General features: G+C 39.0%; 1 protein-coding gene across 1 annotated transcript in view; it reads right to left on the reverse strand.

Annotated features, from left to right (window-relative positions):
- LOC102682254 (tau-tubulin kinase 1) overlaps positions 1-13,388 on the reverse strand; it is a 60,339-nt gene that overhangs the window by 7,972 nt on the left and 38,979 nt on the right. Inside the window, exon 14 of the mRNA XM_069179853.1 lies at positions 963-2,530. Coding sequence (XP_069035954.1) covers positions 963-2,530 — 1,568 coding nt within the window. The remainder of the gene's footprint in view (positions 1-962; positions 2,531-13,388) is intronic.

The following is a 13,388-nucleotide window of genomic DNA, read 5'->3' on the forward strand; positions in this document are numbered from 1 at the left end:
TACCTTTATACAAACTACCTGGAAAAACAGCTTCTGCTAAATAAAGACTAATCTGAGATCCCATTAATAAAATACCCGTTGAAACTCTGGACCACTTCCTGTTGTGGTGAATGATACAAAACAGGCCATACAATGTAACATGAATTCATCTAGAAAACACAGCACCTTCAGGACCCTTGAGTTCCAGTAGTTCAGAGTTGCCTGAGCCAGACAACCTATGCATTCACACAGGTTGGAATGTATCAGGACCCAATCGAATTGGCTGGTCTATTCAAATAACTGTACCTTGTAAACATTGCACCACATTCTCCCCCCTGCGCTCTGGCAAGAGGTACCGCGCCATTGAACATGAACTACTAGACTTAAGAATAGCGTCTACCCTAAGGCAGCGCACATTCTTAACAGCTAACTGTGCATTGCCTCAGAATTAATGACGGTCTATGTTGTGTGGTGTTATCTGTTGTTCTCTGCACGTCCTGAATGTTACTAGTCGTTTTACAGGCACAAATAAGTATCCCATTTGACATGTACATACTGTATGTAATGCAAACATGTACATGCAAATAAAGTCTTCTACCTGTGGTGTAAATAAGTTTGTTACACACAGAACACATTCCTTTGACAATGACATGACATACAGTAATTGAGGGAGCTGTATCAGCTCAGTGTGATCACTGTTAATGTTTATATTTATGATACTGTAGTTTGCATGCTATCCTATTTTGGTGTTGATGTAGGCCAAGGGGACTTGTTACCCATAACCTTGTTTGTAATTGATCCAAATTCCACCCCTTCATGGTGCAGATCTTACAATATACAGTAGTTGTTTGGAAGAGGCCAAGTAACATCATGAGAACGCGGTTCATGGAAAATTGTGGTTCTATATATCCCCATTTCCCCACTTACAGAGAAAAAAAGGAGCTAAGCACTTCTAGGTAGATACAGAAAGCTATAATACATACCTATTTACAACTGGAGGTGGAGATTTCGAGACGCTGGGTCCTGTTTGAGATAATGGGCCACTGGACACTGGAGGGGGTGAAACCTTTTTTAAAGGCGTGATGGGACGAGGAATTCTGCTCCTGGGCCGCTGCCTTTCCAGATCCTGGTCCGAGGATTTGGGCTTCAGACCGAAAGCTTTCTTGGTGAAGGAGTCATCAGAGTCATGCGTGTCCTCTTCAGAACCTGTGGCTGACAGAGTCTCTGACGCTCTTCTGCGGTCCTCCTCGGAGGAGGCTGAAGACGATGCCCCTGAAGCCAGTCTCATCAAGCGTCCCTGCCGTTTCTCAATAATCAATCGAGCCAGATATTGCTGCTTTTGCCTCTTGTGGACTCTTTCTTTGGAAGGGAGGGAAGTTGAGTGATCCGAACCGGTGTCTTCTTCAGAAACCAAAACAGGTATTCGGCTTTTATATTGTTCCCTGGGGGGCTTGCTTATCACAGCTTTCTCTGGGGGCTCAGCCTTGTGTTCTACCTGCAAAACGGCCTCTTTTGGTTCTTCCGGTTCACGCTCTTGGTGCACCACCGGAGAGATCTCTGCGATGACCGATTCAGACTCCAGGGAGACGAGAGGAGGAATGTCTTCAGCTTTCGGTTCCGATTCATTTTCGGTGGAGATGTCAAAGCCGTTTTGGACCTTGGGTTCCTCCGTGGGGCTCCGAGTCGAAGCTTCAGACGGGGCAGCGGCCTGTGCAGAGCTCTCTGGCCCTGCTTCCTTTTCCGAGGAGCTCCGCTCTCCATTCTCCTTCGGGGCCTCTTTCTCTGGGAGATCCCCTTCACCCGAGGGTTCCTCTGCTGGACCAAAGAAGACATAGTCATCCTGCCTCACCTGCTGGCCACTGGAAGACATAATGTTTAGGTGCGACTTCTCGGCGATATGGACAAAAGTGCGCTCGACTTTGGTGAACTGAGAGGAAGCAACGGTGGCTGCGATCTGGGGCTTTGGTTCCGACTTCAGCACCGAGGACAGCGTCCCTGGCTCGGAGACATCCAGCTGGCTCCCCAGGGGCTGTGGCCTCTCGCTCTGAGGCGTGACGGCGGCCATCGTGCCCAGGTCGGCATCCGGGGCCAGATCACCCGCTGCAAGGGACTTCCGCATGTCGCCCGGGGAAAACAGAACGAGCGTTTTGGACCCTTCCTCCATGTCCAGGTCTCCTTCCACCGTGGAGGTTTTGCCCTTGGATTCCTTCTGGTCGTCGGCCAGGAGCGTGGAGGGGGCTCCGTCCTGGCTCCGCTCGGTGCTTTTCTGGCTCGGCTCGCTGCTCGACTCGCTCTGCAGCTCGGCCCCAGCCCTCCGCATGTCTGCGTCGTCTTTGTCCTTGACATCCGTGCTAAAGTCGGGGCGGTGTGGCAAGACACCGGTTAACACGATGGTCAGGAAATCGACTCTCTTCTGCCGCTGCTGGGGGAGACCGTGCAGCCTGACAGGCTCCTTCTCAAGGGCCAGGTCCTTTGATCTGTAGTCTTGGTAAGGCAAAGAAGGCACCGGCAAAGGCAGACCGTTCTGCTCAAAAGGTTTGGGCGACAGTACCTGCAGCGAAACCAGACAAGACGTGATTACTGATCCAGTGAAAACATGTGCATTTCAGAAAAATCTGCCTATGCTCCAGCTGTATTTTTCCCCACTGTAGAACCAAAAACCACTGACTGGGTCGATGACATCTGTAATTAAACTGCTTTGGTTTTTGTATTTGAAAAAATACAGAGAAAATATGAGAAACCATAGCAAACTGATGTGCACACCGTAAAAACATACTTAGTATAGTAATATTTGTTTATTACATGTTTTATTATATAGTATAATACATATTATTAATTATATGTGTTATCTATTTGGTATAATTATTTGGTGTGCCGATTCTGTTGGCAATGCATCAGTGCAGCTCAATAGCAAGCAAAACAGGCCTCCAAAGGAACCGGAAAAATAATTTCCTTCCTATGTGCACTGGCCTTAATGAAGCCACTTCACAAGCTTGGACAGCCAACACACTTATTCAAGTTGGCCAATGACATACAGTAAGCAAAGTAACAAAAAAAGAATAACACAGAAAACCATCCAAACAGGATATAACAAATTCCTTAACTAGCTCTTTACATTTATTGTGGAAACGAAATAAATCACAACCAAAAAGACAAGTTTCTTTTTAAAGTCCACCCCCAAATCCTTTAATAATATTTTGGTTGTATACAAGCTTTTCAAGATTGTCTAGATTACATACATGAATAAAAAAGGCACAAAAAAATCCATTGCACAGCGTTTTTTTTTAAATCACTCAGCCCATTTGTGATTTCAAGTTTATCCTTAGATACAGTGGTTTGCCATATATACAGCCTGTAAGCAGATTTCTTGCATGCTAATATACATGTAATGCCGTTAATATTTATATATATATGTACAACTCTAATCTTTATTTAAAAATTAAAATACATGCTTTACTTATAGATATTACAGGCCTACTGTACAGTTATTGCGATACAAAACTGATTACATACAGTACCTCTGAAAGGTTTGTTTTTTTAATATAGAATGAAAAGACACTCACAGATCACTTTGCTGCAATAACACTAAGTGCAACTTTCAGTTAAGAATTAAAATATTTGATCATGCTCCTCAGAACATGAAAACATTAATCTATAGTGCAGAATGTACCAAAGCAGCATTTAAAAAAACAACAATTCAGGGCATAGAAACGCAAAATTTCAACTGCTATTTCAATGCCGGTATATTTTTGGGAGGTAAATGTTAGCCAATTTGTTTATTTTACAAGTTTACTACATGTGTAGCGATGGATTTACATAATCCACAGATATTTTACGCTCTCAGTCAAAACAATGAACAGCGGGCCTCAAGAAACTGACAGAGCTGAGTATGTCTAAAGATGATAACGCAAATACAGCAGAGAAAACATTCTACATGAATTCCTGTGATGTTGCTGAATGGTAAAATAAATGAAAGGGCAGAACAATAAACATAAAAATCTACACTCTTACCAAACTACAGTACCTTAAGTTTTTCTTGTTCTTCATTACTCTGCCTGACTGTCCACCAATACCCACCACACTTAGATATGAGTCACAGGCATTATCAGGCTCTATGGCAATTTGGCTGATTTTAAAATTGTTTGTTTAGTAGGAAAATAGGTAAGAAAGAATTACTGAGTTCAAAACGGAATTGTCCCATGAAAATGTAAGTTATTTTTTTAGGGTGCTGGGTGTTTGGAATAATTTATTTTTATTGCAGTTATCATTTTAAAGAACCCAAGAGTCCATGTTATTCTGGACCCAGCAGAAAGTGCATTTTAATAAAAATCTCAGAGGTTGTACTGTCACTTCCCACCGAATTCTAGTCTCTGGCAACAACATTTAATAATCTGTCTTCTGTAGTTGTGTCACTTTAGGCTTTCTCATATTATGTTATGTATACTGTACAAATACGAAACTTGTACAGCTCTACAAGCAAGATGTTCATTCTGATGTTTCTGACCATTCAGGAATGTCTTCAGCCCTTGTGAAATACAGCATTACTGGTTAAATATTGAAAAGTAATTATTTTTCAGTAGCTGATTGAACCGCCTAATGACTTCTGCAAGAAAACCCAATATGTTGTTTTTTTAATTCAGACATTAATTTCACTTGTGCTTGTAATTTCTGTCTGGATATATAGATAATAATTTCATTCATGTTAAATCTGTCCACTGAACTGGACATACAACAACTTTCTTTTTTCAACCTCAGGCTATGCTCGTATATATTAAGGCAGAACTATAAATATCTGACAATAGGCCAGATACTTCATTGAGCCACTGAGAATAGTCCTAGTTAGCATTAGACATTATAAACCGGATTTTATATAGCACCTTTAAAAGCAATCATCTCAAAGTGCTTATCATGATACACATAGAGAATGACAGCTTATTAGAGAGGAGAGTAGCATTGTTTGACAAACCAAAAGGCGAAAATGACATATGATCAATATAAATGATTACATGTGTAATTAATCAAAAAAGTGATAACGCAGGTTTGTTTGAACCCCATTTATAGTCACTGATCCGTGAGTATCTTTTTACCAGTAGGAAAATACAAAAGCGAGAGAAAAAATGAATTTAACGTTCAAGTGCTTCATGAAAGCAGATTGCCATTTCTTGGGGGTCTGATGTATTTTCCAGGATTGGCAGGGTTTCTGCAGAGAGGACGAAGAGGTTAATGCCAAAACAGCCTCCTTCACCCTACCCAGGGTCCTGTTGGGTCACTGTGTAAAATGAGCCCAATGGCAGGGACCCAGGGAGTTCTAGCTGTCATGAAGCACCTCTTGTCTAAAACAGACGCAGCTCCTGTGAAAAACAGCATGGGCTATTTTTTTTTACAATTACTAAAACACATGCGAATGAATGCAAAGAAGATTACGTCAAACCACTCAAAAAATTCAGCAGCTTTTTCAAAAAGGAACACGTACATTCGTTATACATTATTTGTAATGGCTAAAGTAGTGTAATTTACAGAAAAGAGAGCCTTTTGCAGAGTGAATCCATTCACTGTCCAAGGTTCAATGTGAAGTGATATCTGAATGAACAGTGTCGGTTTAACACATAAATAAGTTAACTGGAATTTCACACCGAAAACTGAAAGCTAGCACTGCCTCACCATAGAGACTCACTGTACACCAACCTTATTCTAAATACCTTCTGTCAATTTTTTAAATAGTTCCTTTGTTGTTCAGAACAACATTAAAATATAGATAAATTCTTAAGAATCCTGGAAAAAGAAACTCTCACTCTAATTATTATGTAATTCTAATGGTCTGGGTAATTAGTTATTAACACCCTCATCTTTCTTATGTTTTTGGAAGACATTTTAGTTATTCTACTTAAATATTCTTGGTTTCGTAATCCACATTGATAACTATCGCCATTGTAAGCTCAGAAATATGTTATGCTTGTGGAAGTCATGATTCCCTTCATTAAGGTACCCTGTTGCTGTTGTCACATTCTGACTGCTGTTTGGTGCTAGCACACAGCACTTAAGTACTCTGTTAGGTGAAGTGTAAGAAAATGTTTGCAGGAGATACAATTCATGTAACTGTGGGCTGTTTAAACATTACAGTGTTTACATTCAATAAAGCAAAGGACAATTTATCAAACCAGCTAACAAACAGAAGTATCTTATTCTCTGTGCATAAAATCCCTTCAGCGGCAGGTTTTCTTTAGGAAAAAGCTCAGTGACTAAAACACAAGAACACAAGCACAGAACACAAGACGATTCAGGACAAAAGGTGCAAAACTCCTTGTACTTCAGTCATCTGAAACTTTAAAGAACCCTGTTTCTTTTTTAGTGATGTTTGCTGTGAACTATGAAGGCTGTACTGTCAAACATTATTAATATCCAACAAAGCTCACAAACATCACTAGCTACAGTTGCCCAAATATTGACCACCAACATCAATATTTCTGTAGAATATTGCACTCCAGTAGGTTATTTCTTTATAGCAGCAGAACCTCTGAACTATACCCGTTACACAGTTTATATATTTAGCTCCTGTACTTTGCCTTTGCTTTGGAAAGAAAATTAAAAGTGCAAAATTAAGAACATGAATTGAAGCCATCATAGAAACTGAACACAATACTCAAAGAATAACAATATCTCTATATAAAAATAAAAAAGAATAAAACTGAAATACATGGGTCACAAGTGCACGGAAATGACCTATTCCACACAATATAATAAGGCAAATAAGGTTCTTGAACTTACTCTACGAGCAGCAAAAAATATAAAAATAATAATATTGTTCCCGACCTTTAAAATTATAGAACCACACTCATACTAAAATCATTAAGTTTAGCTGTAACTTTTGCCTACTCTTTAGCGACTGTTGCTTTCACCTGTTTGACTTTCCAATTTCAGCCAGAAATGCAGAGAACAGCATATACAGTATGTATATCAAATGGAAGCCTATTACATATAAACATATACATTTCAGTGGCATTAAAAATGAATGCAGCCACCAGACAGTACTATAGTATTGCTTATGGAAAAGTCAAAAACATCTTAATATTTATCTTATGTTAAAATTTACTTTCATTTCAGTTTCTAGTATACTTTATGGAGTTTAAGAGTATAATAGAGTTCGTTGCTTGGGTTGATTTTATGCTCATACAAATAGGGACCTTTCTGTCATTCTGTGATTGCTGTCCCTGCTGTTATTTGGCAATCAGACAATTGACACACACTATTGTAAGTGAAATAAGCTAAAAGTTCTTAAAATGACATTCAAAGCTAATTAACATGGACAAGAGATCAAGAAAAATAAATGTATTTTTAAAAAAAAGATCTAAAGCAAATCTATCCTGGTTTTTGCATTTCTCTGTGCTACATGTAAAAGTGTTACAACATTCAAGTCTGAGAACAAGTACCCGAAAGGACAGACCAAGATGCAGACAGATGGAGACTTGTGTAAGCCATGTGAGTCTGTGACTAAAACCATGCCTTACTGTGAATCTGAGAAATGCCAAGCATGAAGACCCTTACAGCACTCAACACAATAACCTATTGCATGAACTCCTGTAGAAAAAATGTATTCCTAAGATAAACAAAGTACTGCTTTTTGCCACAGATATTCTATTTCCATTAGACATGGTCTGTAGGAAAGATGGTCTTTTGTTTTAGACCTTTCAGACATCTTTAAGTATGACAAAGGGCAACAAATATATAATCATCAAAACATTCAAATGACTGTTTTACTTATTGCACTATTGCCCTCGTAAAGTAATCTGTTTAGTTTAACCACATTTGTATTTCTGTTCTTTTTCAACTTGCTTTTGCTGGTACTATTCCCCATTTTTATACATAAAGACCAGCATATAATCTTTTCTCTAGACAGGTTAAAATACATCTTGGACATAAAATCTGTGGAGCTGGGTTCACAAAGAATTCACCACTATATCAAGTTCAACGCTAGGTCTACAGTAAAGTCTACAATAAAGATGTTTTTATAAGTCAGCTACAATCATGCGGCATTTATTTGCTACTATAGTTCTGTAACAAAGCTACTCATCTGGGGATTATATAAAAATAAAAGTTTCATTTATGAATTCTTTGCGAACACAGCCTTTGACATCTGCATAGCCTTCTTCATACGTGTATAAATCCTGTAGGAAGACAACATGTGAGTGTTTATCAAAGATTCTTAATCACTAGCGGCTTTTTAAGGAGATAATTACTGTATATTGCACCCTATCACAAACATCTTGTGAACTGCCAATGATGCACATTATAATCTGAACTCTGGGTATGTGCAGATGACAAGCATATCACAGCTTTTTTACCCCTCTGCAGCATGAAAAGTTCAGTTTACAAAGTGTCTAGTGTTAGTAAATGATCTTGTGATGACATGGTCAAATACTCTTAGTGCAGGTTCGATTCACACTCAGTTTCAGTGTGATCACACTTTCCAGTGGTTTATCATTCAAGGACATCGTCATTACATACAGTATCACAGCAGTCACATTGAGATATGCAGTCATATTACACATCTCAGACTAGCTCTCCGAATTCATCAGCAAATATATATTTGTGTAAACTTTGTCGCTTCTTAACTACATTGAACATTTAAGAATATCACGATTTCAGAAGAGAGAGTTTTCACAGCACTGTGACATTTGAACAATGGTAAAGCGGTGTTAAAATTGGCCTTTCATATATCTCTTTAAAGACATGTTCATCTATTGCTGCCTTATTGCAATAAACAATGCCTGTTAGCAGATATAAACATAAACCTGCATTGTCTAGGTGTCTTAAAACTCTTGGCATTTTTTAACAATTACAGGACCTGAAAGGTATTGAATGGGTTCATACCATTTTACCACTCTGAAATGAGCAGTGTTAAAATCTTCCACATATAGTTCTGCATCTTATTACATGTGTTCAATTGGGCTGTCTCATGCATTTCGTGCCTGCTAGCATGCCACTCCTGTAGAAATTTCTGTTCTGACAGCCCTCATGAAAGGATACTGAAACAAAGGGTGTGGGGACCCAGTTCAGTGCTAAAACACGCCTATTCCTCCACGACGAAATGCCATTGGACATATTATTACACCACATTTAGATTCACAAATCAGGTTTTCAAGTGGTCAGAATAGTAAGCAATCTAAGGACACAAAGAAGCAAAGAGAACACATGTAAAAAGGAATGCAAGACAAAACTAAGAACACACATAGCGCATCCTATTTAATTACTGATCAATGTGGAAAGACAACAGAGTAGGGTAGAGTGTCAAATTCTGGGCCTGTTGGGCTGTGTGACTGCAGGTTTTCATTTTAGATCAGTTTTAAATGACCTCAATCAGCCCATTATTGGCTTAACTGGACTGAGATAACAGCTTCAGGTGCTGGTGCTTTAAAGTGACTTAGAAAACCTGCAGATAGAACTGGCCCTCCAGGACCAGGACTCGACACCTCTGGTATAAGGAACTGCCAGAATCCAAATGTATATTCTTTAAATTGTATAATATAGAGATTTATCACCCATTCTGCGGTCACAAATTAGAGATGAATGCTACTGAACATATTCAGTCTTCAAAACTCAAATGATAAATTAGGCCAACTTGTCAAACCAACAGCATATCACCAAGTAATACAGTAGCCCATATGTTATACTGTATATCCCAGTAGGAACCATATCAAATATCATTCTTCACAATCCTGACACATTGTACACGTACAATCAAAAGGAAACAATTAAAATAATAATAATGATGATTATTATTGTAATTTATAATAATTAAAACTACACAAAAATGGTTCAATTTTCATGTATACAAATATGGTTCCCTTAATTCCACCTAAATACAGAAGCTGAACTTCATTATCTCTGACTTTTGTTTTCTGCATGTCTTTTAAATTACCCATGTTCTGAATCAGTTTCGGTCACATGGATCTGAATGAGTGTATTTAAAAGAGATTCCTGCCAGCACTCCACAAACTCTATCACTCTTGCAAAGTCCCTTGTGTTTATGGTTTTGATGAATTCCTGTGTTGATAAGAAAACTACAGCAGAAGGGATATGAACCAATACTCGCATCACCCGAATGCGCTGGCTGTTGTTTTGGCAGTTAGTGCTTAATTTCTTGTGTGTTTATGCGGTACGTTTCATTGCACTTCCATCACCGGCATTAATGTGCAATCCTTTATTACAATTTTATTAATTTTATTTTCTTGTAATCCAATCTGCAGTGCCCTCTGAAATACTGGGACAGCAAAGTCAAAACTGTTATTCTTGCTTCATAGGCGAGCAATTTGTATTTGTCATCATGAGATTATTATGAACGGTAAGTACAATGCAATATGTTTTGTTTTTGGGTAATTCCATGTAGATATTGATCATAAGAGAACTAACACATACTTTGTTTTCACCCTACTGATTTCAAGTGACAGTAAATATTGGAACACAATATCATTAGTGTGAAAGTCAGTATTTTTCCAGCCTTCTATTCCAGCTTCTTTAAACATTTGGTATTTGCTGCCCAAATATGGCTTTTAGGTTGGTGTTTTTGCATAAACTGCATTTTCTCTAAGTTTCTTCCATGTTATGTGATGAACATGGCTTCATGTTCATCACACGTAGCAGTAGTAAGGTCTTTCGGCTTGTTACTGCTGAAACTACCAGATCCAAACTTCAGTTCTCAACACTAATATCTATGACAGCTGAAATCGTAAAACTGCACCTGTGCATTGCAGCCATTTCAAACCGCTCCCACATTGCTACAAACAGTAGTAGCAGTAGTGAGGTAATCTACAGTCTTTGATGGGGGCAGTGAACTGATATTTCATTCTTAAAAGTATGTTCCCACACGTGAGAGTGTCTACATTCAAAGAGCTTAAAGAGGCCCGTCAAGTGAATGACTCTGCAATTAAAGAAGGGAACATGACCCTGGAGAAGACAGGTGTGATGTTTCAAAACCACAGGTTCATGGCTTTAATTATTGTTGTCATGTTTGACTTGAAATGTGGCCTACATCAACTAAAAAACAAATTCAAAACAGATTCAAAACAGACTTCGTGTTTGTATCATAATTACATACATTATGGCTATAGGGATGCAGTAAGTGACCACTGGTTAGGGGCAATGCCAGCCTGCTTTAGAATTTCTGTAACTGTTGCTCTTGTTTCCTTCATTGAATGGCTTTGTTCCAGTTAGCTTCTAATTTGGTCAACTGCAACAAAAAGTGCTTTATAAAATAACTGGCAGCGCTGGTTACGAAAAGCGTGTAAAATGATAGAGAGCCAGAGGTCGTGGTTATATTTAAAATGTTATTCAAGAGTTTCCCTCTTAATAAATGTGACAAAATAACATTTATTGTATATCAAGCTGAAGTGCACTCTCGGTTACTTAATCCAACAAAAAGGAGATTTATTCGAAAATTTTCTAGCACTATTTAAGATCTTCTTGAAACCACTAAATTCTTTAGCACTTTATGAAATAAAAGCAGAACTGAATTGTGCAAAACAAAACATATCCTTGTGATGCCCTCTGTGAAAAAATAAAAATCATTAAAATGGATTTCTGCCATGTCAGAGCACCTATGGTTTACACACTGCATCTTCTTTGTTGCTTAATCAGTATACGTTAGGCTGCAGTTTAGGCCCTATTGTCAGCACGTACATGTAGAGATCCCATAGTCATCATTAACAAATGCTTCTTAAACTTAAGCAATGCAAAAGCAGCATCATCTTTTTACACAAGGTTTACTGAACACAAAGTCAGCCTGTGTCCTACTGATTTTCTGCTGGATAACTATATAATAAAACCTCCTTTTTAAAACCACTCAAGCATTGGAAGACTACAGTGACACACCTTGTTTCCCATACCATCCTGTTATCATTAATTAACTGAGAGGTTATTAAGGGATTCTCAGTGAATATAAGGGTTTGTGATTTTTTTACACTGTACAACAGAACACAGTATCAAACAAAATTTTGTGATATGCGACATTCTTAGGTACTGTATTCACAACATGAACAACACACTGATTTTCACTTCTGAATGCTTCACATTATTTGCATGGCTGTGTTGCTTTTTTGCAGAATGATAGCAGCCTGACAGTGTTGAATCACCACCAACCAAGGTTACTGTTCAACCTGGTGTGATTATTCTTCAGACAAACATCCAAGTAACAGCCTTATCCTTCACAGAATAGTAATTAAAAGCACAAAGAACAAAGGTTTTAGCTTAGAACGCATAGGCAATTGTGGTTACTCTGTAATTATAGGCAACAAAAAGCACTAGACAAAATGTGCAATATGCAGAATGCCCCTGTGGCTCATTTACTGTTCGTGAGGTGGACGAGCTGAGTGCATCTGAGTGAGACCTTAAAGCAAGAACTGAATAAAACCATAAACGCTTACTTTGAATGCCACAGAATCTTCCCCCCCAAAAAAATGCAGGTACAGTATGTACTTTTCAAATATTTACAACTGAAAATGTCCTGTGTGAATTCAACAGTGGTGGTTTCCTCCTTTCTATTTACACATGCAGAAACCAATACTGAAATGATACCATCTCGACAGCAGCACGCCAGCGTTTGTCAGGGGGTCGAGCTACCCGCCCAATGGTATTGAATTTCACTATTCGTTTCTTGGGCTCATGTACGGCGCTGAAGTTTGGATGTGCAGAGCAGACCAAGTTTATTGCACGAGTAGGGAAAAAAAAACTAGATCCTCCTTCTGCTTTTTTTTACAAAAATCTTGGAGAGTTCACAGGGCAGGGGGGGGGGTCAGCTCATGATTTGTTCCTAAATTTGGACAACACTTGCTGAACCTGTAACCTGGATGCACTGAGGAGGGAATGCCTAGGTCTTGAATTCCCAGGCAAGAGTGGCATGTGCCTTCTGCCAGGAATGCGAGCGGGGCTGCTCTCAGCCGAACGACTGCGCTGGAGGAACGTGCCGCCTGGGTGAGGGTACTGCTCCGTTTCCAGAGTTGAGGAGGAGAAGACATAGGAGGCCAATCTTCTCAATTGGTTGGTTCTCAGGAAAGAATGTTGGGAATGCCTTTCCTCCTCCAACTGAAAAAGACCAATAAGAGTGGAGGAAAAAGGTGTCAGGTGTGGGGAAGACTAGCTCCTGATCTGTTTTCTGTGCATGCTGCAGAAAGCTCCGCTGAGAGAGAAGACACACAGAAAAGAGACCCCATCTCTCTCTTTTTTTAAAAAAAAAGGTCACAGGCTAGGCTGCTTCCTGAAGCATTAAATCAGAAAAATAAACGTGCCAGAAAGAAATGTGTAGGAATGTGTGTGAATCGACACGCAAGAGCAAAACAGAAAACGCATCTCTATATCTAAACCCTAAACTCGTCCGTGACTGTCCGGAAGTTTAATACAATATGAAGCTGCAATCAGAA

Source organism: Lepisosteus oculatus, chromosome 17 (assembly GCF_040954835.1).
Source record: "Lepisosteus oculatus isolate fLepOcu1 chromosome 17, fLepOcu1.hap2, whole genome shotgun sequence".
NCBI classification, from domain to species: domain Eukaryota; kingdom Metazoa; phylum Chordata; class Actinopteri; order Semionotiformes; family Lepisosteidae; genus Lepisosteus; species Lepisosteus oculatus.